Source organism: Drosophila sechellia, chromosome 3R, assembly GCF_004382195.2.
Source record: "Drosophila sechellia strain sech25 chromosome 3R, ASM438219v1, whole genome shotgun sequence".
NCBI lineage: Eukaryota > Metazoa > Arthropoda > Insecta > Diptera > Drosophilidae > Drosophila > Drosophila sechellia.
Genome location: NC_045952.1, coordinates 19606949 through 19632508, shown reverse-complemented (window position 1 = coordinate 19632508; position 25560 = coordinate 19606949). Strand labels below are relative to the sequence as shown.

The 25560-nt window shown below is 46.3% G+C and overlaps 4 protein-coding genes across 7 annotated transcripts; 1 reads left to right on the top strand and 3 right to left on the bottom strand.

Annotated features, from left to right (window-relative positions):
- Nucleotides 1-243: 243 nt before the first annotated feature.
- Nucleotides 244-5889, bottom strand: LOC6607203. Its single transcript, XM_032722891.1, has 5 exons — nucleotides 5202-5889; nucleotides 1288-3890; nucleotides 1153-1230; nucleotides 941-1084; nucleotides 244-876 (listed from the first exon to the last, which is right to left on the bottom strand). The coding sequence occupies exons 1-5, from the start codon at nucleotides 5785-5787 to the stop codon at nucleotides 583-585; spliced, it is 3705 nt and encodes a 1234-aa protein (XP_032578782.1). The 5' UTR covers nucleotides 5788-5889; the 3' UTR covers nucleotides 244-582.
- LOC6607198 (rootletin) lies at nucleotides 3803-25528 on the bottom strand. Of its 4 annotated transcripts, XM_032722890.1 has the most exons (12): nucleotides 25013-25525; nucleotides 22961-23680; nucleotides 22353-22584; nucleotides 19653-19766; nucleotides 18817-19080; nucleotides 12644-12877; nucleotides 12468-12569; nucleotides 11652-11930; nucleotides 10370-10522; nucleotides 8395-10113; nucleotides 8240-8338; nucleotides 3803-3890 (listed from the first exon to the last, which is right to left on the bottom strand). In XM_032722890.1, the coding sequence occupies exons 2-12, from the start codon at nucleotides 23536-23538 to the stop codon at nucleotides 3876-3878; spliced, it is 3789 nt and encodes a 1262-aa protein (XP_032578781.1). In that variant the 5' UTR covers nucleotides 23539-23680; nucleotides 25013-25525; the 3' UTR covers nucleotides 3803-3875. The 4 variants fall into 4 exon arrangements, with proteins under 4 accessions (XP_032578781.1, XP_032578779.1, XP_032578780.1 ...); XM_032722888.1 differs by lacking the exon at nucleotides 3803-3890 and having other exon boundaries at nucleotides 6931-8338; nucleotides 25013-25528; XM_032722889.1 differs by lacking the exons at nucleotides 3803-3890; nucleotides 19653-19766 and having other exon boundaries at nucleotides 6931-8338; nucleotides 25013-25528.
- Nucleotides 6075-6921, bottom strand: LOC6607200. The gene has a single exon (XM_002031948.2). The coding sequence runs from the start codon at nucleotides 6695-6697 to the stop codon at nucleotides 6164-6166; it is 534 nt and encodes a 177-aa protein (XP_002031984.1). The 5' UTR covers nucleotides 6698-6921; the 3' UTR covers nucleotides 6075-6163.
- LOC6607196 lies at nucleotides 20332-22293 on the top strand. Its single transcript, XM_002031944.1, has 3 exons — nucleotides 20332-20564; nucleotides 20656-21816; nucleotides 21870-22293. The coding sequence occupies exons 1-3, from the start codon at nucleotides 20332-20334 to the stop codon at nucleotides 22291-22293; spliced, it is 1818 nt and encodes a 605-aa protein (XP_002031980.1).
- Nucleotides 25529-25560: the final 32 nt, after the last annotated feature.

Here is a 25560-nt window from a genome sequence, read left to right as displayed (position 1 = left end):
ACCACCACCTCCATCTCCACCACGTCCACCAACTCCACCTCCGCCACCGCCACCTCCTCCCCTATTTCCTGACCCACCTTTTCCGCCAGACATTTTTTAGCACTTAAGCTTACTGATAGAGAAAGTTGTCTACAAAAAGTGAATTATTTATTAATTTTTCAACTGCTGAAGCAATGAGTTGTGATCAAATTTTACCCCAATAATATCAAAACAGTAGCATTAGTCTAGAAATAGAATCAAAAATTTTAACTGTTTCATCTCTAACAATGAGATTCATTTATTCAAAGTGAATTTGGTGTTGGTGAACTCAAACGTGCCATCGGAATGAAGCCATCCGCTTTCAATTCCTTTACAATGCATTGATCTTTGCTTACGATCTACAATTACGATTTAAGGCACTATGCAAAGCACTACGTACAGACAATTTCAATTGGTATCCTTCAGATAAAGAACTCTTAACAAACACTACATATAAATACGCTATATGTACAAGCTAAAATGTGAGGGAGCGTTTAGCTCCTTTGTTCCGATAACGGTGATATCCGATGATATTCGATATAATGATATACATATGATTCTTGACTAGCACTGCTGCGCGTCCTCCGCCGGCGGCAATTGGTTGGGATCATAATAGTAGAGACTGGGCGTCCACGGCCTCTGCGCTCCCGCCTTCAATTCGGGATGAGCAAGTGCCACCGCCTGGCAGCCACATTCCGCGGTCGCATCCTTACCCGGACCCTCGCCGGGAAACTCCTGACCCACCGCCACGGCGCGCAGCACAACCTGGTGCGGATTGGTCACATCCGCATTGGTAATAACTCCGGCCTCGTGACGAAAACTGTAGAATCGGTTCGTCAAATGCCCATCCAAGTAAATCTGGAAAGTAGAGAAACGTTTGAAAAATGTTTGCCAGTATTTGCAGGACGGACTTCTTCCTCACCTCATATCCTGCTACAGCGCGACAGTCCTCCAATTTCCATTGGACGTAGAGAGCGGTGTTACCCAATGGCCACACACTCTTAATTTTGATGGGAAAACTATCGCCGGGTCCACCTCTGCAGATCGAGTCTGTAGGCTTATGGTGCTATGGAATTAATAATAAAGGGTTATTATTAAGGAAGTGCACATTATCAATGACAGTGGGTGTCGAACCTTTGGTTTCGCTTTCTTGTTGCCGAGCACACAGTCCATGGCATGCATATCAACGATGATGGAGTCTATAAAGTATTTCTGCAAAAAATAAATAATAGGTATACAAGATAATGATGGAATCTCGAAGTTTCTCACCATTTCGCAAAGTGGATCACACATTCCGGAGCGCAGGGTATTGGCAACCGTCTTGCACTCCTCGTCGCATATGAGAGCGCGACAGTGGCAGCATAGGCATCCTTGTTGATCTGGGGGACACTCATCATCGCATTCCTCGCACTTTTCCAACGGGCAATCTTCCGGGCATGCCTCACAATCAAGCGCGCACTCTTCGCATACATCGTCCTCGCAGGAGTACACGTCGTCACCACCACACAGACCACAATCCTTGAGAGCTTTTCGCAAAAGCTGCTCGCAGAGGTTTCTCATATCGGGTGACAGAGGTCCTTCGGGCAATAGCCCAGTACGTGGACCCCGGGGCGCCGGGCTAGGTGACTCCTTTTGCGCACAGGGATCTAAGTTGTATGGGAAGGCTGCCCAGTCTGTTTGCTGTGTGGTCCATGGAGGACAGGACACCATGCCAGCAAATGGACACTCAATCTGTTTCTCCTCTTCTTGCGGTGGTGCTACGGTTGTGGGTCTCTCACAGATTTCCCTTAGTACTGTGCTAGGAGTTTTTTCTTCTACCTCATCGCCTTCCTTATTGGCCTCCTCCGCAAGAATTTCTTGCAGTTCCTTGTCGATGAATGCTTTAAGAGATTGGCAGAGATCCGGCTCCGTGGTTGCTTTACCATCATCCTTACTTTCGAAATTTTTAACCTCGTCATCCTCACAATCACGAAAGAAGTCGTCATCCAAGCCATCACCCGAACAGGTTAGTGCATTTCCAATGTCAAAGAATTGTTCCGGGCACAGACAAGGTTGCATGTTGTCATTTCCCTTGGGGGATTTTGGCGGCTCGGGTTCTGGTGGAAAGTCCGGATCTAGTTCGAAAGCATAGATATCGGTCTCAGGGATTTGATATTCTGCCGGCGGTAGGAAGCACTTGCAGAGGTATTCCTCCAGTTGATGGAAGCACTCGACTCGTTGGAGCTCTCTCTTTGACGGGGGTTTTTCGGCTGGATCCCCTTCCCCATTGCCAGCATGTTGGGCCGCACAGCACTCATCGAAGGTTAGGCACGGTGGACTTGCTTCATCCGCTGGGGCAACTGCATCATCTTTTTCCGATCTCAGGAGTAGTGTTAGTTCCCGGAAAAGTTGTTGAGTCAGGCAGGGGCGAGATATACCGCAATCGCACCCAGGACTGGTGAGTTTCTCCATCAGCATCAGGATGCGTTCTTTACGCGAACAGCAGGCCATAGCCCTATTTCCGCAAAGATCCTCTGGTGTCTGATAGCCGGTGCCCGCTTGGGCACTTTGCATCCCCTGAAGGTCGTCCTTCGAAGAGCACTGGCATTGCTTGCTGACACACGTAGCGTTTTCGGGTTCCTTCGGAGGATCTGCATCGTCGTTGCACAGGCAACTGCCCCCGGAAAGACTCCTGTGCGTATGAAGACTGGTCTGGATGGGATCGGACAGTTCGGAGAAGTTATCAGAAGCATCACAGTCGCAAAACTCCTCGTGACCCTTAACGCTCACTTTCCTAGAACGGAAAGAGGTATTGGGGTCGCATTGAGAGTTCTGACAATCGGTGAACTGGGCAAACCCGGATGGATGGTGTATTCTTGTGGAGGGGCATGGCGCAATCTGGATCTCATTTGTGCATTCCCGATCGGCAAGGTTCGACACAAAGGCCTTGGTGGGCTGATGCTCCGATGCGCATAGGCAGGTGATCTGGCCTACAATCGACTGGGATCGCGTGGTGGCTGAGGTCTCATCGCCTGGCCCAAAGGAGGGTTGATTGCACGGGTTTGGCGCCCTGGAAGTACTTGATTTGGATGTCATACTGCGATAATTGGGGTGGCTCTGAGGAAGTGAACTCATTGAAGGATCCTGATTAGTCTGGGTAGCGTTGCAGGTACATGGAGGACGTTCATCCTCTTTGGAAGAGCAGCATGTACTCTCCGGATCCTTTAAAGCCGACAACCAAGTGACGCCACTCTGGGTTGGCGCATTAGGTTTACTGGGCAGACTGGCCAAACTCTTGGATCGACCAAGGCTGCCTTTTGATGCTGCGGGTCTATGCAAGGGAGCGAGAGTGCTTGAACTCTTATAGGTGGAGGGGTCCATTGCTCTACTGTAGGATGGTCCGGTTACCAAGTTGCTTTGACCAGCCCAGTATGGTGGGTGGGCGCCACAACTGCAGGGATCGAGGAGCTCCTTGGTACACGCTGTCAAAGCACTCTTGAATGAGGAAGCCTTCTCTGGCTCCGTAACCGATGTTTTCTGGGAGCAGGGCTTCTTAAAGGTGGATTTCTCCTCATGACCCTGTCCACATGCACAGGTGGGAGCTTTAACCGCTGGTGGATCGGCGGACTTGGACCTCTTTGCGGTGCATGAGCAGGACGCCCCATCATTAGCCTTCGATTCCGGGTTCTTGGGCGTGTGGTGTTTCTGCAGAAAGGAGACCTCCGTCTGCGAAGGCTTGGCATGAGGGCCTTCACGATCAGATTGTTGCGACTGTTGGGATTTTGACGGCTTCCAGTGGTCTCTTATGTGGGATATGTCGGTTTGTTGATGGCGGGAGTTGGGGTCGATGTCGGAATGTCGCTCATGCTGCATGTACATCAGAGCCGGGCATTCTGTGGATGAAATGTTTGCGATAAAATAAATATCTAACATCAATTCAGGTAAAATAAGAGTCTGTTTATAGACCGCCCTTCTGTATCCGTTCAATAAATTTTCAAAAATTCTTGGCTACTCTTGAGGTTTCTTGCAAACATCTTGATTTGCACGATGTTCCGAAACATTGAACCTAAGCCGCTTACACAAGCGACATAAATCTGCCCTAAAAATCAAATTCCCAAAATCGTACCATTATATTCTAAACCTGTTACTTCAATAAAGAGAAGTGATTACAATTGAAATATAATGGAAGAAAACAGGTCAGCAGGAAAGTTAGCACGCTTACGATATTGTGGCGGCTAAGGCTCGAAAAGACGAGCACTTCTAACCGATACCGAACCGATTCCTAAAACCGTTTCGACTCGATTCCCCGGCTAGACCACACATGATTCGATTCGATTTGATTCGGTGAGCAAACACATTTTATTCGATTGGATGGCTCGCGGGTACGAGCAGTTCCTTGATCTCATTGAGTTGGATCTCGCGACCCCGCGTAATGTCCGGACGGGACCACATTTCAGCGTGGTACAATTCTAAGAACTTGGCCTCCGCCTTTTCGCGGCACGGACAAAAGTCGAAGTAGGAGGTCTGGCTGCAGACCTCCCTATCCTCGAACTTGGTGAAGATGGTGCCGCGCTGTACGCATCGGCAAACCTTGACATTGGTGTGCTGCTGGTTTGGGGCAAAGGAACGTTGCTTCCACGGACACATGCAGCAGCCACAGTTGCCGGGACAAAACACATTGCCTTCCTCGTCCATAATGGGACTGGGATCGAAGCGGCACGGGGAACAGTTGGAGAACTCCTTGTTTTGGGGCAGGGCAAGGTAGTACCGCTTGCTTCCCGGCGACCTTTCCGGCGGAGGCGGTCCCATTTCTTCTTCCGGCTGCGGTCCGATCGTTTCCAGCTCGCTAGACAAGAGATCATCGGAATCATCCGACTCGGTGATCTCGTGTTCCGGCTCTGGAGCATAGATTATCAAGTGCTCCTTCGGGGCCGTTGCTTCTATCTCCACCAACGATTCTTTAATTGGCAGTGGCTCAGACACTGGGGTAAGAGTGAGCTCTGATTCGATGTGCGGTAGGGGCAGGCAGCAGATTGAGATAACCTCACGTGCCCCCGGGTCGTGCCAGCGGCAACATGTGGCCGGAGTGCAACGGTTACACTGAGATGTTGAATCCCCACAGCTTCCTATGTATACCGAACTGGCGGACCCTTCGGTTAGCTGTTGCGATTCACAGGGACGAAAATGTTCGCTGGCGGATTTACCTGAGGTGGGCTTTGGAGCCCTTGGAGCGGAACGCATATACTGCTGCGAGCGGCACTGGCAGATGGACTCCTTGCGATGCCTGGTGACCGGCGGCTTCTTTTGCTGACACTTGACCACCTTGCCGCTCTGCGGATTGAACTCCAGCGGCATCTGGACGGTGACGGGCTTTCCGTGCAACGGACAACCGGCGCGACCCTTCTTGGGGTCCACCAACCGAGCGGTCAACTCCAGGGTGACGGCACATGGCTGATTCCAACCACCGGACTTGTCAAAATTCTTGAGTAGCATCTGTGTGGCATTGGCCGCCCGTTCCAGGGCATCTCGTATCGCCGCCGGATCATCGAACTTGCACCGGCTGGTGGCACTGCGGCCCTCCTTTGGCGAATCCTCCCCCGGACCTTGACAGTCGTAAAATAAGTCCTGTTCGCTGCGCGTCTGCTGGAAGTTTTCGCCTACGAAAAGCAGTCGGGTGGAGTCCAAACCGTGAGGCAATGTCAAGGCGCTCTGGTTAACGAAACGACTCCTGGAGAAGTCACTTTGAGCGATGCTTGGATCGAAGGGCTGATTGGAGAATTCCTCGTCCATCACGCTTAAAGTGCTAGAACTGTTTTCCCCAAATCAAGCTCTGAACTCACATTAAATTTTTAAGTGTGTGTTGAATGCTCGATTGTGTCTAAAATACTGATACCAAATGGAGCAAAATAGTGACAGGATTGAAAACTTGACTTCACCGCCTGCTAGTCACTCCTATGCATTTTCGATTTTCCTGTGCTGTTCTGTGTGTGTGTAGCCAAAGCAAAGCGAAAGTTAATTAAGATACATATTCTAACTCCCAACATACCCCAGCAAATACCACAGAAAAAAAAAACGCATTTCCCAAACATAATCCAATTTAGTCACCAATGAATTTCGAGAAAAAACAACTAAGTGAACATAATGTGGCTCTTGATGAGTTTAAAATTCACGAGTTTTGATTAGGTTCCTGGCAATCGGGACATACTTCATCCTTGTTGGACCACTTTACACTCGATCTCCTGCTCTTCGACTTGTTCTGATTTCCAGGTGCATTGCATCCACAAAATGTGCCAATTGACTTGGGCTGGAAGATGTTGACTTTCACCTGGCCACTTTCCGGATTCAGTTCGATTGGCAACCTCAGGGTCACTGGGTCGCCAATCAACTTGCACTGCCTGTCCTTAGGGCAAGGACACTTGTCATCCGTGTGTAGACGGGCACTGACCTCCAGGGTGGCCGGATAGAAAAGTGTCATCAAAGGACGAGTTGGCACGCAATCAGTGCCTCCGTAGCACCTCAGCAACCGCTGGGTGGCAGTGGCTGCCCGCTCCAAAACGGCCCGAATCTGGACAGGATCGTCGAATCGAGGCGCTTGCTTGCAGATCACTTCATCACCACCGCCCACTTTCACATCTGGATTCTCCTCGTCGTCACTGCGGCAGTCATGGAAGATGTCTAAGTCCTCAAACTCGCCAATCATAATGCTCAACGTTCAAACAATTTGGAATAATCTGATGCCGATACGAATCTGCCGATTAAACAGTCTACTCTATACAAAGACAATAATCTCAGGGCACTATTGATGTTGAATTATAATGGTCCTGGTTAGCCACCTATAACTAGATGTCACTACTTCCGAGACCTCAAACCCTCAAGGAGACAAAAATAAGGGACAGTCACTTGGTAATTTAGATTTATGTATGGAGTATTTACATAGAGGTATAGGCTACTATTTGTTAGCCCTGAACAACGTGGAATTGCTCCTCTCCACAGGAATGTAGACAGTGCAGCAGAACTCCGATTCCGCCTTGTGGTTGTGGAAGAGCAGAAGTCTTGTGTGGATTCGCCGCTCGATCTGTTGCAGAAGCGCCGAAGATGCGGGCTTAAGGGCCAATTTTAAGTTGTGCACACAGTCCAGAGCAGCCACAAATCCTTCGTAGCTCTCCTGCGACTTTTGAGTACTCTTTTCAATCCACATATCTTGCAAAAATTCAAGGTGCTCACGGAAATCCTCTCCACCCTCCCATAAGCGAAGAAGACGGGTCCGGAAGGCGGCAACATCGAGGTATCCGTCAACGGCGCCCTGAAGCAAATCCACGAAGCACCTGGTTCTAAGAGGCATCAGCAGGAGTCGTTGCTCCACACCCACATCGACCTGTGTTCCACACTCGACCGTCTCTGGTTGAACTTGTATCTCCTGTTCATTGCTCTCTGCCGTGACCTGAACCTCGCCCTCCAGGGTTTTCAGCTCGTCCGTTTGTACAAATGACACACTGGTCAGAGATCCCAAATCACGATTAACAACTTCAGCGTGAAGGGAGTGCATAGAAATGCCGGATCTGGCCGAGTGAACCGAGTGAACTGACAAAAGCGAGTAGAAACTACTGCAGGAGAGGCTCTTTTCAAGCGGGAAACCCAGAGTTCCATCGCGCGTACGTGGATGGTAAATGTGACGGAAGAGGAAACGGTGTATTCTTCGCTGGCGACTGTTTGGTTTTGGATGCTTCTCCTTCTTATCCTTTGCCCGCTTTTTGCTTATCTTTTTAAGCTCGGGTTCGTGATCCACAGAACTAACCTCGTTGAACAGCTGCCTCATGGAAGACGGCAACGAGGTGACCTTCTCATCCTCATCCGTTGGTTGAATTATCTGCGGATCCGCCCTGCTGTCCGATTCACCAAGGTGTAGTTCAGATTTTTGGGCTGATCCCCCAGCTAATTCCCGGACTATTGACCGGCATGAGGATGTCAGGACACTAACATAACTAGATTTCTTGCTGCTAACGAGATTTCTTTCTTGACTTTCTAGACATTCCGAATCGACTTGACTTTCCAGACTTCCCGGATTTTCTTGAATGACCTGATAATCTTGAGTTTCTTGATTTCCCTGGCGTTCTAGACTAGTCACAGTTGATAATCCTGTCTCAGGTATTTTTTCTGAGGAGGCATCCTGTACCGTAGCCCAACTGGAGCCTTCGGGTTCCGAACCAGCTGGTTTGGCAGGCTCTTTGCTTTGGAGACTCACCTCGGACGGACTCTGTGAGAGAAGTGTATCCGCCAGTTGCTTCACACTGCAGGCGATCGCTTGGAAGTCCTTGTGGAGTGGTAGACCAAAATCACGACCCTGTAATGAGATGGTGCTGTAGGCTTCGGTAAAATTCTAAATACTACCAGACTCACCTCTAGATCGAGTAAGGCCACGCCCAGTCCCTGGCTGGCAGCCTGGAGGCTCGGTACCTCATCCTTCTTGGCCCGCTTTGCAGGACTATCATGGAGTTCATCGGCCAGGCTGTAGCCTTCGGGCATAACGCCCAGTTTGCGTTCCAAGAGCTGGCATTGTTCGTCCTTGGTGCGCAGCTCGTCCTCCAGGCAGCGCGCCCGCTCCTCCGAATCTCTCATTTGGTTTTCCATCTGGCGGATTTTGTTCTCCAGCGTGCCCACCTCCTCTTTCAGCTCGCCGTTGGTGACCTCGATGTGCAGGTAATCCTTTTTGATGTTGAAGATCTGGGTGCGCAAAGCATCCGTCTCCTGCCTCAACTGATCCTCGGTGTTCTGCTGCACCTTCTTGGCAAAGATGAGGTCATCCATCAGTGTCTGGGTTCTGCGCCTCTCGTTTTCCAGAGCCTCTGTCAGGGGCATCTTGTGTTCTGCCTCCTTTTCCATTTTGGCCATTAGGCTCTCCAAGCTGCACTGTAGAGTGCGATTCTCGGTGAGCAAGTCGCGATGCTCCTTGGTCATGCGGACCAGGCAGGACTTCAGTGACAGTTCCCCCTCCTCCAGCTGCTGGATCTTTTCGGTCGCCGCCCGGGAATCCTCCCGGAGGCAATCTTGCAGTTGGGCTATCTTCTGCTTGAGACTGGCCTCCTTGGCCTGTTGGGCCTCCTCGCGCTCCTTGTACTGCTGCTCCAGATCTACCCAGTGTGAGTCTGCTGTTTCCATGGCTTCGTAGTGCCGGGCATTTAGCTCTTTCAGTTGGCTACGCAGACTCTTGACTTCTTCCTTTAGGTAAACGATCTCCCGATCCTCGCCGGAATCGGTAAATCCCGCTTGACCAAGGCCAAACTCCGTTGTTTGCATCTTGGCACTGAAATCACGATCCTCGTGTATAGAAGAAGTGTAGCCCGAGGATAGGCGGGGGCTGCCTCCCATGCAGGATTCCTCGTTGCCCATTTTGGCTAGTGATAAGATGCGGAAGATTAGGAGTAATGGAAGAGATCTTCTCAGATCCTGAAGCTCCTTTCTGGCTTGCTTTCTTTCAGCCTGCAGATGCTCCAGTTGGGTTTCAGCTGCCGCTAGATCCTCTCGAAGGATTAGTACCTCCGCCCTGCAATCCTGATACTTGGCGCCCAGTGCTTCCTTGCCGAATTCCAACTCCACGTTGCGCTGGCGAAGAATTTCAAGTTCCACCTCGTTGCGCTGCAAATGGAGTCGTGTATCGTTCTCGGCCTCCTCAAACTCGCACTTGGCCTCCTCCAACTGGGCGTTTTGCTCGATTAGCAATTCCACTCGGTTTGCAAGCTCTTTGAGATCCTTCTCCAGCTGCAGTTCCCGCTGCAGTCTCTGGGCCAAGTGCCGTGCCTGGGTCTCGCCGCTGCTCTCGTAGATCAGCAGCTTGCCCTCCAACTGCTCCAATCTCTCCTGGTAGAACAGCAGGTGCGGGTGGCCAATGGGATTGGGATTCGAAGGCAGATCGCACTCTACGAACACTCCGCTCTCGCTGAGGCTGCTGCTCTGCCACGCGCTCACCTGGCTGCAGTGCCTCTTGCTTGGCGTGGGCGGAGATGTGGGCGTGGCACAGTTGCTATACGGCTGAACTGTGGCTACGATCCTGTGGTTGTGACTTTGACTGTGGCTGTGACTATGGGTTGGATTGTGCCTTCTGGGAGTTTCCGTCCGGTTCTGTATGTACGGGAATAAAATAGAACTTAAATTTTAGCGATTTCTTTGCTCAAAATAATAACAATGTTTGAACAAGGGTAATGAAAATAGTGAGCTGGGAATCAATAAATGTATGGATTGTATATATTTGCAACAACGTATGTAAGTTTTTCCACGAATAACTGACAAACATCAATGTGCTAGCTGTGCTGTAGAGTTTCAAGTAAGATGTAAACCGAACAAAAGCCGAAACTTGAGGGCTGCGAGCATTACACACCTGATCGCCTGGCATCATGGCATCCAGATCCAGTTGCTGGACGCACTGCAGCAATTGTTGCAAGCAGCGCTTGTCCCGATCCTCCAGCTGCTGGGCAGACTGCTCCAGCAGCTCCTGCAGACTCTGGCAGTGGCCCTCGCAGGTGCTCTCCATCTAGATCGGAGATTTCGGGGGTGATGCGATTAGATATAATCCGCTGATTAACAGTTACTTAGGCAAATTAACACTGGCTTAATGCTCCACTGCCACCACTGACACACTCTCATGTGCACACCGATCTACATCTAATTTCACTTTGCTGGCTGCTCGAATAATTACTTTTGGTTATTGCAATTAGACGAGTGAATTGGATTTTCAAGCTGAACGACTTCGCTGCTGCTGGCTGCCAGCTGAAACTGTTCGGCTCTAGAAATTAAGCGTACCGAAACTGAAAAGCAGCAGAAATGATTGACGGAATAGGGCATCGAACTGGAGATACCCCTTAAGAGATTTTTCAGTTAACTAAGCATTATAGCGCAGACATTTATGTGATTGAATATAGTACAGGATTATGAAACCACCAAATAGATTGAAAATATTTCTAAGCCCCCATATCTTCGATATACCTTTATTTGCCCCATTTAATGGTCACCACGAAGGTGTGGGGCCAAAAAAGCCTTTTTGCTCGATTTGGTTGTCTATGAGCAATGGCAAAACACTCATAAGTATAACAAGATACATAGATGGCATCCACTTAGGGCGCTACCCTTATAAGTAGCGTTTTAAGCGCTTCAACACTGATTTGGCTAAAACAACTCTTAGACCAAAGCGTCTACATGGCCAAGAAGCGGCACGGGGAAAATTGTAGGCGTTGATCACAGATCGAGGTAGTGACATAAAAGTCAATGTGCGCAGATAGAGTCACTAACAATTGGAAAGTTTAACCACAGTTTTCAATTCCTGAATATTTTATAACAACACAGCCTAATGAGTTAGCCATTAACTGCGGCTGATCCAGTGAAACAATTTCAATTGGAAAATAGAAAGATTGTTGTTGCCGTTAAACCAAAACAATTTCCGTGCTGGCTTAGATGCCAAACAAAACTAAAAGAGACTCCAGCACACAAAGTTGGCCAACATCGCTAGCTTGGCTCTGAGCGAACTCAAGTCGGGTTCCACCGAATGGCTCAATTCATTCATAAACAACCAAGCCAAGTGAGCCAAGTGAGTCACTCGTTCGAGTGGATTCGCAAACTGGTCTTCGAGTGAATCGTGCTTGGTGGTGGGGGTGCCGTTTGCCTACCTTATCGCTATCATCTTCCAGCTCGAGTATGCGAAACTCAAGGAGTTCATTCTGTTCCCGCAGTTCGCTGGCCTCGTCCGCCAAGCTCGACTGCTTCTCCTCCAGCTCCCTGATGCGCTGCATCAGCTCCCCGATCTGGGCCTGCTTCTTGCCACTGCTCATGGCCGCCTTTTCCGCGGCATCCAGCTCCTGTTTCATCAGCTGCACCTCCGTCTGCAGGCGCTCGTTCTCCTTTTGGTACATTTCCGCTTCCTTTTGCAACTTGTCCAGATCCTGCAGCTGCAAGAGAACGGGGGTGGATTTGATTAGAATCAAACGGAAACGGTTCTAGAAACGATGGGAAAACTATGTAGAAAACTATCTTCAATTCTGCGAAACGTTTTTTAATATGAGAATTTTTTTTGTTTGTTTATCTCTTCTTTTATTTATTTTGAAACTTCATAAATTTTTACTTTTAATATATAAATAATAAGAGCAATATAGGTTTCCAAAGAGCACAATGAACTTTTACTTAATTTTCTATAATCTATTTATTATAATTATAATTTTGATCTATTTATTATATGAAGATGTTTTTTAATTAGAAATATAAATCAAACATGTATGAAGACTGATCAAGAAGAAATCGTAAGTCTATTAACTAAGAGATCTTGCTATGGGTTCCTAGTTAAGATAAATCGTTAGCCACGGACCATCATTAATCAAATCTATTCAAAGCGAAATTCTCATGCCAAAAATCTGATGGACTTGTGATGTATTTTTAAAAGCCTGCTTTATGTAGGTCTATCTCTTGGCAAAGAGATTCCGGGTACTTACTGTTTGCCAAATCACGCCGCTGTCCGATCCGCTGGAGGGCGGCTGCGGGCTGATGGAAGGCGGGGCCGAGGACAAGGCCGAGTCCGTGTCCGAATTGGGATCCTTGGAAAGGCGGGGAGAGCGGGTTTAATCGAATGCCAGAATTCGACGGAATTTCTAAGTCATGACTCACTGACCTTCGACTTGGCTACTGCCGGATGGCTGTGGCTGTGGCTGTGGCTATGGCTGTGACTGCCTAGCAGCGTCGTCATCCAAGTGGTGGCCTTCATCTCTTCGGGGGCCCTCATCCGTGTAGGAGCATCATCCAATCCATTCGGCTGACTGCTCTTCATTGTTGTGCGCATCTCGAGCGCTGATTTATGTGCATTTTTCGTATTGTTGATTAGCTCAATGTTCTTGAGTTGGGTTATCTGCGGGAAATGGATGGGGAAAAATTAGAAAATGTCGTGCCATAGTTACATTTATTCACCACCTATTCACCATCACTCTCTATCACTCCGTTTACCCACGTTTTCTTCGGGCGACCTGGCCCAGAATGGACAAAGCAATTAACAAAAGAATCTGTTTTTTATCTGCTGTTCGTGGAGCGTGTTTGTGGCATATGCTATATAATGAGGGGGGAGGGGGGTGGGACTTTAAAGAACGAAGAACTTTGAAAAGAACGCTCCGCTTTTCGGTGTGCTCTTTACATGTGTGTTAACAGTTATGACTTGATTTCTTGCCACAGACACACTTTTCGCTTGAAAAGCGCCCAATCATTACTATGGACAGGTACAGGTTGCTTTTGATCCGGACAATGGGGCTACCAAAAGTGGGTTCAATGACACGGTCGAGAGATCAGAGCGGTCGGCAAAGGTGCGTCTTAATCGCAGATTAGCTGGGCCAAGGCACCGGCCTCGTCCACATCCACATCCATGATCCTGGTCGTGCATCACGACACTCCACGCACTATTGAGTTTACCATTCAAAAGATTTCGCTTTATCGCCGGGTCGCATCACGACTTTCATGGTCACGATGCCATCCATCTGGCCAGTTGTCAGCTAATTAGCCTCTAAGCCCAAAGCCAAATAAACTCAAGACAACTCAGCTCAAAAATCAAGCAATTCAAGCCGAACCCAGTTCAAAAAGCCAAATCACTTTCCAATCAAGCAACGCCCAGTTATGTTTTACTTTCATGTCAATCGCATGTTTTATATAACACCCATAATAGCAGTGTTATTATACGCATAATGCAGCATTATGCTAATTTGTGGGTCTCGTTGGACATGTGTGTTGGGTGCCGGAGAAATCATTAATCAATTGTGAAACGAGCTATAGGCACGTATGTACATATATATTCGTATGCCCAAAGGTTTCCCGTGAGCCAAGTGCGTCCAGTGCAATGACCAACCACATCGCTTCATTTCACAACTGACTGCACTGGGAAAAATGTATATACTATACTTCAGAAACTCAAAAGCTGCTCTTGAGATCATAGAGTCTCGGATGCACTAATAACTATCTTTAGATCTCCATATATATCTTCATATCTCCAATGCACTGTCTTATCAAGAATCAAATTCTGCTACATTAAGATAGATTTTAAAGCTAGTTCTCCCGATCAGTTGTTCCAAGTGCAGAGAGCTACTTATGTGAATATCCAGGGACTGGGCCCAAAATGGAGTTGCCTCTGCTGAAGTATTGCTGCTGGCGTTGGTGTCGCATGCCTGCACGTCTTCGATTGAAATTATCGGCTGTCGTGGAGAGCCGGGCCCAGAGATTGCCGACCGATACTGACCAGCAGTCAGACACCGAGCTAACCGTTATGGTAATTTCTTGGATCGATTCCAAAAGAACTTTTTGCATAACGGCCGGTTAACGAACTCGATCGACGTGCTCGGGGCGATTAAGCGAATGTGGCCATTCCCCGCACCTGGATTCCAATCCACTCAGCTCCACTGGATCTCCGACTCCGAGGCGGATCATTCCGGGGGACTTTTTGATGGCTCTATTGATGCCATACTCGTATGCCATATGCAGATTGCGCTAAATGCATCGTCGACGTTGCGAGACGGAGATGCGCCATCGGGTCGATTTCAAACGCTCGATGGATTGTTTGTAAATCTGTCGGCAGACAGGCAACCTGCTGAGCCATATACGATGCGGAGATACCCAGATACAGAGATACCCAGACACTCAGATACTCAGATACGCGGAGACTCGGATGCACATGGGTGTGTTTATGTCTCGCTGTCGGTTTGTTTGCACAAGCCGCGGGCCAAGTGATTGTGATTGTGATTGTGTGAAATGATTTTCCTTTCCGCAGACAGGTTTCACTTCGATCGGTGCCACTGCCACTGCAACGCCACTCCATCTGCAGCTCCAAGCTCCAACGTTCCGGGTTCGACTCCCCCGGTCCGTGGACGTAGACGATTACGTGTAACAGCATCAAAAGGCATCGCCGATGCCTTACAAACAGCCATGGCCAAATTAATAGCACTGGCATGCTGACATGACCTGAATGCAGAATCAATCTAAGCGATTGCTGATCACAAGCAATGAGATAAATTATTTTATTTTTTAACTATTTGTATATTTAATATACTTTTTTTTCTGCTTCTAGACCTATCAGCTTGGCATGTATAGGCATAGGCATGTATATTTTCTTATATTTGCATTTGGCATTGTAATTCAGGTTTGGCTCTCTGCACAAAGGCACTGCTTTGATTTGATCTTGCGAAAGCGAAAGTTTATACGCGCTAATGAATTATATTGTATTGCAGATGGTATATGGCGTATAGGGTATATGGTATATATGGTATATGGTATCGGCAGGGCCAGCCAAGCGCAACTCCCCCCGCCGATGGGATAAGCTAATTGAACTAATGAATGGACTGGCGCGGCCCTGTTGACATATATGCATTGCGTCCGTTAATTTGCATCGATATCCCCCATCGAACCCGTGGATTAACCGGGGTGTCCAACTGTGGCGATGGCCAACTTCCTCGGCCGAAATCCGACTTCAAGTCGAAGCCTTTCCCTTTCGATCTGAGATACCACAGCGAGGTAATTATTCATCCGTCGCGGCCTCAACTCTTTTTGATGATGGCCCCCTTTGTGCTCAGAAATTTGCAAGATTTTATTATAGACGCTGTGTGGCAGAAATGTCAGGCAGAGACCACTTTTGATATAGCCGATTGATAGTTAATCATCCGAGATGATCTTTTAATGGTTTTTGAAAGTGGATTGAATTGGGGCCGATAAGCTCCAGTTTCTCGCTCGCCGAGCTGTTTACTACGCATTATATTTTATAATTTAATAAGTGTGTTTTTTGCGATTGGTGCCAGCTTTCGAAATAAAGTTTTATTTTCATACTTGTGTAAAATGTTTGCATCTTGAAATTACCGAGTTTTGTAAGCAATTTGCCTCGCAGAGAAAAGTTGTTAACAATGTTATTGTATTCGGGGTACACATCAAGTTTAAATTGCTTTGAAAAAACCATCGAAAATTGTTAGTTTTAACTAATCTGGAAGCGAAGAAACACCAATCTAAACATTGGTTCCTTTCCCTTTTTTTAAATGGAACATCTTCGCTTGGGTAATTCTCGAGTCATAATCTATAAATTAGGCGCCAATCGGACAGGTGTATAAGCAATACGCCCCACCATTCCATTCCCATAAATCAGATTTCCCACACAAAACTAATTGTCTATGGACTACGCGTCTTATGAGCAATGCCCGTGAAATGAGTAACAAGTGCTACCAGAAATAGGAATCACTTAATGGCTTATATTATATGCAAGTTTGTGTATATTTGCTCTGGCTTTGCCAGTGGTCAATTACCTTGACATCCCTCCGGTTATAGTAGTAATCCATTGTCAGGCGTATTTATGCATTATTCCCACATATGAAGGTGTCGATTTTGGGTTGACAAAAACAATTAGCCGCAATTTTTTAAGTTTTCGTCTCTCGCCGAATAGTTTTCACCGTGGTAATTTCACTAAAACATCGAAATTTATAGACACATTCCGGCAAACGATCCGGGATTTGCATATGGTTCACATTTCCATTTCACACACCCCTTTTTTTTCTCTCTCCCAAGTTTCTAGTTTTTGTTGCCTGCACACTTTGTGTGTTGTGATTACTTTGCATATTGGTCGACTAGCGTCTTGTTTTAGCAACATCATCATCACAATCATCATTACCAACCCATCCCATCCAAATCCATCCCATCGCTTTTACTGTCGTTTGGCGATGGCGATGGCGATGGAAATGGCGATGGGAAGTTGGGGATGACTAAATTTAAATAAACAACGTATCGTATTTAAAATAGCGTTAACATTTTAAAAGCTTTTCACTGACCCCAATTGGTGGTGTGCACACACACTGCCCACAACCACCACACACTTTTTCCTTAAAGACTCTTGACTTGCAGGCGAGAGTGGTGGCTAGGTGGCTAGGTGGCTAGTTGGTGGCTACTACACCAGGCAAAAACATCAATCAATAAGGTGGAAATCAAGATGCATTCAGCAAATAATGGCACAACGTCTTATTCACTGCGAAACTTTGGCTAATGCAAAGCTATTCGGTTTATAGTGTAAAAACATAGTAATTGTCTGCTTTTGGGCCTTAAAGGTACTACTTTCATCTGGCACTGCACTTTTCTTTAATTATTATTAATAATAGCTGTTTACCACAATTTAAGGTGTGCAGTTCCCAACCTTTTGACACTCGTTTTAACTACATTACGTTGATTTTGTTACTAATTAGATTTTTATTTTTTATATATTTAACAACAATGCGATGGGATCACACCTTTTGGGTGTCGTTAAATTAATAAAATATTTTATGGGGCAGTTAATTGCGCACACACACTTAAATGTTTTCCCAGGTTATTACCCTTTAAGGAGGCGCTATTTTAACGCTTTTGGTATACACTTTTTCTCTGCGTGCATTAATTGATGCCACATTTAATTCTTGCTGCTGCTGGATGACATTGTTGACCGATTGTTGATGATGTTGCTGCTGCAATTTGCTATTTTGCTATGCAAATGACTGCTAGAAACTGGGGCACTGGCCGACATTCGATCGCGGATTAAAGAGATCTGGCAGATGCGAATCCGATCCACACCCATTCCAGATCCAGATGACACGGCTCGGTGATCTCGGGATCTGGGGATCTGGGCATCTAGGCGCTTGGACGTAACAAATGCTCGACTACTTTGGCGGCAATAAAACAATTACGAGAAATGAAACATGGCAAGATTAATGAACTGTAAAATCGAATTCGATCACTGGAACGTAACGCGGCTATATGGCTATATGGCCACAAATTGCCAGTCGGTGGCAGAAGGAGAGATGGAGGGGGCAACGGTGTGAAAGGCAATTAATTTTGATCGTTTTTGGCATGTTTCACTAAACTATTATAGTGCAAAGTCGGTGAAATTATGTCTTCGTGTGCGTTAGACAATGCCAAAGTGAAAGACAAACTGCGAATAGGTTTTCCTATTCAAAAGGTAACGATTGTTTGTGGCGGCATGTACGAGTATACACATCAATGTGTGGCATTTGGTTCCTTCATTTTCGGCATAGAAATCCAGACAATGCACCCCGATACACGCCGATTTTCATTAGCGCCTCTTTCGACGCAAACCCGACGATTCTGGGCCGCGAATTTCACCTGATTATGCACCGCTTCAACTCGGATATATACCCATTTGATTTGTGCACTTCACTGGCTGTATGCCTTTTAGGATTTTTGGTATGTTATACGGGCTCGTATAGTATCTCTGAGACACCTGCGACACCTGCGACACCTGCGACCGCTGCGAACTTAAAAACCGAACTGACGGCCATTCATGCGAGCGGTAAACTCTCGAGCGGCGGGAGAGAAAGTGAGTGAGTGGTGCGAAAAACCGGCTTGAAATCGTCCGCTCCACTCTCTTTATCTCTCTTTCTCTCTCGCTCTCGCCAGCGATCCACTTGCAACACTTGCGCTGCTGCAACTGCAACGCTGCAAATGCCGCAGCAGGTTTTTTCTCACTTTTTTCCCTTTTTTTCGTCTTACTTTTTTTTGTGCCCACCGCTTATCGACGCGGCGATTGTTGTCTTTGCCATTCTCATAACTAACGCAAAATTATATCATAGATCATGCCAATAGTGCATAACCACAGGGGTAAAAGATACAGATACTCGGGCACCATCGCCAGACAGATACATACATGGATACACTTGCATCTCGAGATACAGATACTGTATCTGGCCGAGCTCTTAACTTTTAACCCGACTCTCCGGCAAGTTCAAGTGCTGCCCCCACTTCAAACAGCTAAAAGACGAAAAAAAAGGCCAATGAAACAAAATACAGACTCACCTCAGGTGTAACTTGAGCCTGGCGTATGGGATTTTGCTCGGATATATCTGTATCTGTATCTGGTTCGGTTTTAGCTTTTGTTTCTCCCGCCGCCTTCGTAGTGGGTTTCTTTGGCTTTTGGCTCGTTTCGTTGGGGTTCGTTTTGGGTTTCGTCGTCGCTGTCACTTTGGCTTCATTCTGCCTCAGCTTCTTGGGACTCTGCAGTGCCAGCAAGTCCTTCCTCAGTTGCCCTATATTACGTTCTTTGGTCTTTATTTCCTCTAGCTGGAACAATAAGTAGCAGGGATTAGTTAGAATCATACTGCACATATGGAGTTTAGAAATATATGAGCAATACGTGTTCATCCACCTGCAATACTGTTCAATAATAATCAACCAGAATTGGTCTAATATTTATACAAGCCAAGTATGGTGGCTCAATTCAACGTTATTAAATGTTTATACGCTTACTAGAACTAAACAACTTGTTGTGGAAACTATATCCCATAAGTTTGGTGTAAGTGCCAAAAGAAATGTTTATGGCCTTGCTGATTGAAACTAAACTCTCTTAGTAATAACATCACGAAAAATGAAAATGTTTATACAAATATACGATCAGTAAATCGAAACAATATGAGGCTTATAATATGGGTACTTTATAGCAGCTAGTTGAATATGACCTGTTTTCTTGCTGTGCAAATTCAAAATGCATGTATGAATTTCAATGGTGGTATGAAAAGTTGCCCGTCCGCTTCTGAACCGCCGGGTTCCGTTCCGTACCGCTTCCCCTCCCCCTTCAACCACTTCTTTTGAGCCAACTTTTGGTGACCCGTTAGCAGCCGCTACGCACAACTTACCAAACGTGTTATTTCAATTTTGGCTGATTTCTGTATGTGAGTCAATCGGTTTTCGTACGCGTTCTTCAATTGCCGCATATCGGCAGCCTTGAGTCTATCAGCCTGCCCCATAATCTGCAAGAAATGGTCGAATCATACATGTTTGCGTGTTGCCAACGTTTTGGATACGGGGCTCCAAGCAGCGGGAGATACCAGAAGCAAGTTAATCCATGCTGTTAGTTTGCACTTTGCGATTAGGTCGCGCACGTCCATTAACCAAACGAGACACAAAAACACACAAAAAATGCTACAAAAAGAACGGGAAAGGAAAGTTCTTGCCACAGTCGAAGAATCGCATACCCTTCATAAAAAAAAACGAAAATATACAAATAGCAAACACCTAAAGACTTTCACTTTATTGAGTTATAATGCCTATTTTAAATTCTTCGCATATTCTGGGGAATTATAGAGGGCACTAAATTATGATGTTGGAATATTTCTGTGTTAATTAGATAATGCAATCCGTAGACAGGAACTCTAAAAGATACTTTGCAGGGTATGAAAGTGCAGAAGATATAGCATAATATTTGCTTAACGCCCTTCGCCGATATGGCAAGCATTAGGGAAATTGCTATATCGAAATTGGCTCTGGGTATAAAAACAAAGGTGTCATCCCTCTGCCCAAACAGTTGGCATTGCAATGTCCATACAGTGGCTAAAACACATCCTGCTCCTGGCAATCCTGGTCATTTCGGCCGGAGCACGGGAGAATCGCATTCCTTTGGATTTGAAGAAAAGTTCGATCGTGATGGTCAAGATGAGCCAGATCCTTTGCCAGGCTCGGATTAAGGTCCTGTTCGTTTACTTCGAGAATCAAACCTCCCACGAGCATACGGGTCAGATACTCAAAGAGGTGACCAAGTGCGACATATCGTACATATCTCTCAGGCAAGTTGATCATTTAATCTAATAGCAATACTAATAACATATAATAAACACAAATATTTGAATATTTTACATTCAGGAATCAAAATACACCACTGGAGGCGGTCAAGGATGATGGCATACTAATGTACATGGTGATGATCATCACAAACATATCGCAACCATTGGAGCTTTCACTCATCCGGAAGAAATCGGCTGCCAAGCATCGATCGCATGTTTTTCTCTTGGTCAGAGATGCGGATACCGTTTCCGATGCTTGGATGCGGGCCAGTTTCCGGCAATTCTGGAAGATATGGCTACTGAACATCGTGATCCTCTACTGGCGAGATGGACGCCTGAATGCCTATCGGTACAACCCGTTTATGGACAACTATCTGATACCAGTCGACAATAAACCAAATGAGGTTCCAATTTTAGAGCAGCTTTTTCCAAAGACCATACCCAATATGCAGAGGAAACCGCTGAGGATGTGCATCTACAGGGACGATGTGAGGGCAATCTTCTGGAGACAGGGAATTATCCTGGGGACTGACGGCCTCCTGGCAGCCTATGTGGCTGAGCGACTGAACGCGACCATGATGATTACGCGTCCGCACTCGTATAACAACCACAATCTCAGCTCGGACATATGTTTCCTGGAGGTGGCCAAAGAGTACGTGGATGTGGCCATGAACATCCGTTTCTTGGTTCCGGATACCTTCAGGAAACAGGCGGAGAGCACGGTATCTCACATGCGTGATGATCTTTGCGTGATTGTGCCGAAAGCCAAGACTGCTCCCACTTTCTGGAACATATTTCGCTCGTTTGGCGCATTAGTTTGGGCCCTAATTCTGGTTTCTGTCCTGGTGGCGAATGTCTTCTGCTACATCCTGAAATCCGAAGTGGGTAGGGTTCCCATGCAACTATTCGCCGGAGCTTTGACTATGCCCATGACCCGGATTCCGCTAAACCACTCGATCCGATTGTTCCTGATCTTCTGGCTTTACTTTGGACTTCTCATATGCTCGGCATTCAAGGGAAATCTGACCAGCATGATGGTGTTCCAGCCGTATCTGCCCGATATAAACCAATTGGGTGCGTTGGCCAGGTCCCACTACCACATCATCATTCGTCCGAGGCACGTTAAACACATCCAACACTTCCTGACCCTGGGACACAAGCACGAGTCCAGAATTCGGGAACAAATGCTGGAAGTTTCCGACACCCAGATGTACGAAATGATGAGGAACAATGACATAAGGTATGTGTGTACGTGGATTAATTGCAGTGATTCCATAACATCTTCTTTCCCAGATTTGCCTATTTGGAGAAGTATCACATCGCACGTTTCCAGGTGAACAGCCGAGTGCACATGCACCTGGGTCGTCCGCTTTTCCACCTAATGAACAGCTGCCTGGTGCCGTTTCACGCCGTTTATATCGTTCCCTACGGATCACCCTACTTGGGTTTCCTGAACTGGCTAATCCGGAGTTCGCATGAGTTTGGCTTCGAGCGATACTGGGATCGCATCATGAACTCCGCCTTTATCAAGTCGGGAGTGAAGGTGGTGAACCGTCGTCGCGGGAGTGACAATGATGAACCGGTGGTCCTCAAACTGCAGCATTTCCACGCCGTATTCGCTCTGTGGCTGGTGGGGATCGGTATGGCATGCATTGTGCTGGCCTGGGAGCACTTGACCCACAACTACAATTTGGTGGTAACAAAGCGGCGGCACTAACTATCGCATGCAGCATGCAATGTGAGGCGGATGATTGTGTTGATGTGGCGTCCACTTACCTGGGTCTTCTCCTCCTTGTTTCGATTCGCTTCCTTCAGCACGGCAATCTCGTTAGTCAGTCTTTGGATTTCATAGTTGATGAGGCCATCGGCGGTCACATGTGCACCACTCGATTCTGGACCCGATTCGATGGCCTTCTTTATACCGTTGCTCTTCTTGGCCATTTCCAGCGTGTGCTGCAACTTCTTCACTTCACTCTTCCATCGACGACTATCTGCGTCATTCTGAGCCCTGGGTTGAAACAAATAAGCGATGTATTTTTTAATATCTTCATGAATTCAAAAGATCAGATCGAAATGGGTTTTAATATTCTATCATATTTTAAGATGTCTGAATGAAACTTATAATATTGATTGTATATTATCATATTACGAATATACATTTCTTGGTTGAAAGATTATATTTCTGAGTTTACTGATTGCCAATCGTCACTTTCATGAAAGGTCAAATATGGTTTCAGTGCACGAATACATTTAAAACGAATGTATGTGTATTTGATAACTCAATTTAAAAAGTTTCAGAACATTATGCAATATAAAATGGTGCGATTAAGGTAAAATAAAATGAGATTATCACGTTCGTTATTGGTATATATCAATGGGCTTACCTTAAGGCCCTCACTGCACCGCGTTCTGTGATCAGACTTGACTTCAGTTCATTCACCTCCAGACGCAGTTGCTCCGTGAGGGCGTTTAGCTTCTGGATGGTGTCCATGTTCTCCTGCAGTTTCCTCTTGATCCTCTGTGTAGGTGCTGCTATCACATTGGTGGTAGTCACGCCACCAATTATCACGGGTCGTTCCCGATCTTTTTCTGCCTTTCCCATTTGCTTCTGGGAGCCTGCTGGTGGGCGCTTCTCGGCCTCAAAGGATTGGGTATCCTTTGGTCGCAATTTGCCGCGGCAATGCAGCTGAATGCCCTCGATGCGGGTGCGCTTCTCCTGATTCACCGTATCCCCCACGGAAGTCAGGGAGCTGCTCAGTTTCTTCTTGCGCTTCAACTTGCTCTTGGCCATCGTTTGCCAGTCTTCGATATCGTGCTTCTCCGTGTGGAAGCTCTCTTTGAGTTTGGAGCCAGGATCCGTCCGGCGGACCACAGTCCCATTGTGGGGCGCCAGGATATGGGCGGTCCTGCTCATTGTATTACATCCCTTGCTAGAGGTCGTTTTGGTTTGGTTTTCAGCCATTTTTATGTAACTTTAGTATATAAAAATGTTGCCGTCGTTTTTATGGGTTTCTGCTTTTTCAAGTACTGCATATGCGGTGCACTCCGACCCTGCCGAAAGTCTCTGCTATACTTCACCTGGTCATCGTTGGATTCTCCTCAATCTGTAAACGATATGTTGAAAATAATATTTTATTACTTATTCTTAAGCAACAGAGTGATCTAAAAGCACCACTCTTATCTACTTATTATAAATTATGCGTTGAAAAAGTACACAGTATACAGAATTGCGAGTCTTTGCCCGCATGGAGCTTGTTTCTTCAGAATCGCAAAGATTCCTCTTTGTCTGTCAGCATTTCAATGGCTTCTGTTTAGCCGTTGACTCTTCAACGCTTTTCTTCACTGGGTTGAACTAATCAACAAGTTTCCCCCCATTATTGATTTCAGCGGAAAAGCTTTTTCCTTCATTTCGCCACATCGGGTCGGGTCACACACATGAATGAAAAACGAAACATATAGGCACCATGGGAAATAGTTTACAACGCCAATTGCGTTGAGCTTACCAAATAAACTGGTCCCGAATGACTTTTCTTAATGACGTCATGTGGCGCGCCTTTTGGAATACAGCATACATGTGTTTTTTGAGGTTCCCCTCTGGGGCGCTTTACACGCAATAAAACCGCTTTTCATTACTTTTTCTGTTCTAGAACAGAATTCTTTACATTGCTCCCACATCCGCCCCAAAGATTATAACAAAGCATCTATATATATGTATATACTGTATGAGGTGCACACACGAATGCTCTCCGAGATTTCTGGCCGATCATCTTTATCAAGGCCACGATCTATATACACATGTAGAGCGACAGATGTGTGTACTTAGCAACCTTCTGGCGTCTAATTGGAATTTGATTTGTTTTTCCAGCTCGATGCATTAGGTGTTAATAGGGAGGGATCTTAAGTGGGTGGTGCCCAAGTTTATTACTTTCATAAATTACATAAATTATAAGTAAGTATTAGTAAACTTTATGATATTGACTCTTGGATCTATTCAAAAACCCATATGTTAGTGGAAAAAACTACCCTAAAACATTTAAGTAATATTTATTTTGTGGCATTTGTTTAAACTGAAGGACTGGTGCTAATGAAGGCTCTCATGTTGCATTTCATTTCATTAAATTTAAAACCGCCCCCAGTCAACTCGATAATAAAGTGTTTTTGGGGTCGACATACACGCCATGGTGACATCACAGCCTCGGTGTGACCGGCTTGGTTGGGATTGGTTTTGTTCGAGCGAAGCCACCCACTCGATTGCCATCCACATCCACAGCCAGCCATCCCCATGGCCAGATGAAAGTCTCTTTTTTGCTCTTTAAGTATGTATATTTTCAGTCATATATCAATTTGAAAATATTGCCAAACGATGAGTCGGTCAGCCGTCAAGTGTACAGTCTGCGGCTCTTTCGGCTGATTCACTGAAGATCACGTATACGCACCATTAGCTGTGAAATCCTTGGGCGTCGTAGACCAACAGTTGGTGTGCCTCAAACTTCTGTATACGTTTATTCACTCACTCACTCACTCACTAAGTCGACCGACGATGTTGTAATGTAAACAGTTTATTTACTGCCAGCTTGCCACTGTTTCTTGCAGTGTAATGACGTCAATACGTTAATTTTCAATCAACTTTTTTCGCGCACAGACCAAGTTGAATATCGTCGGTATGTGGAGCACTTCTTCGACAATTGTTTAGCAAAGTATGTTATATTTTTGTTTAAATATATATATTCACACAGTTCGTACAGGAAGTTCGCAATTATATCAAGTAAGTTGCACAAGTTCGTCGGAATAGAAGTGAGTTATGTTCGATTCGTTTGGGGAGTATCCTAATTAGTTGCAATCAATTTAAATTGTAAATTAAAAGAAGTGTTCTATACTACGTAAATTTCGTTTGCTCGGCGATAGCAGAGATCTTTCGTTTCGGCCGGACACCGATTGACTAACTCGGCCTCTCGAGCTTTCGCAAGCTCTTTCACATTTGCCT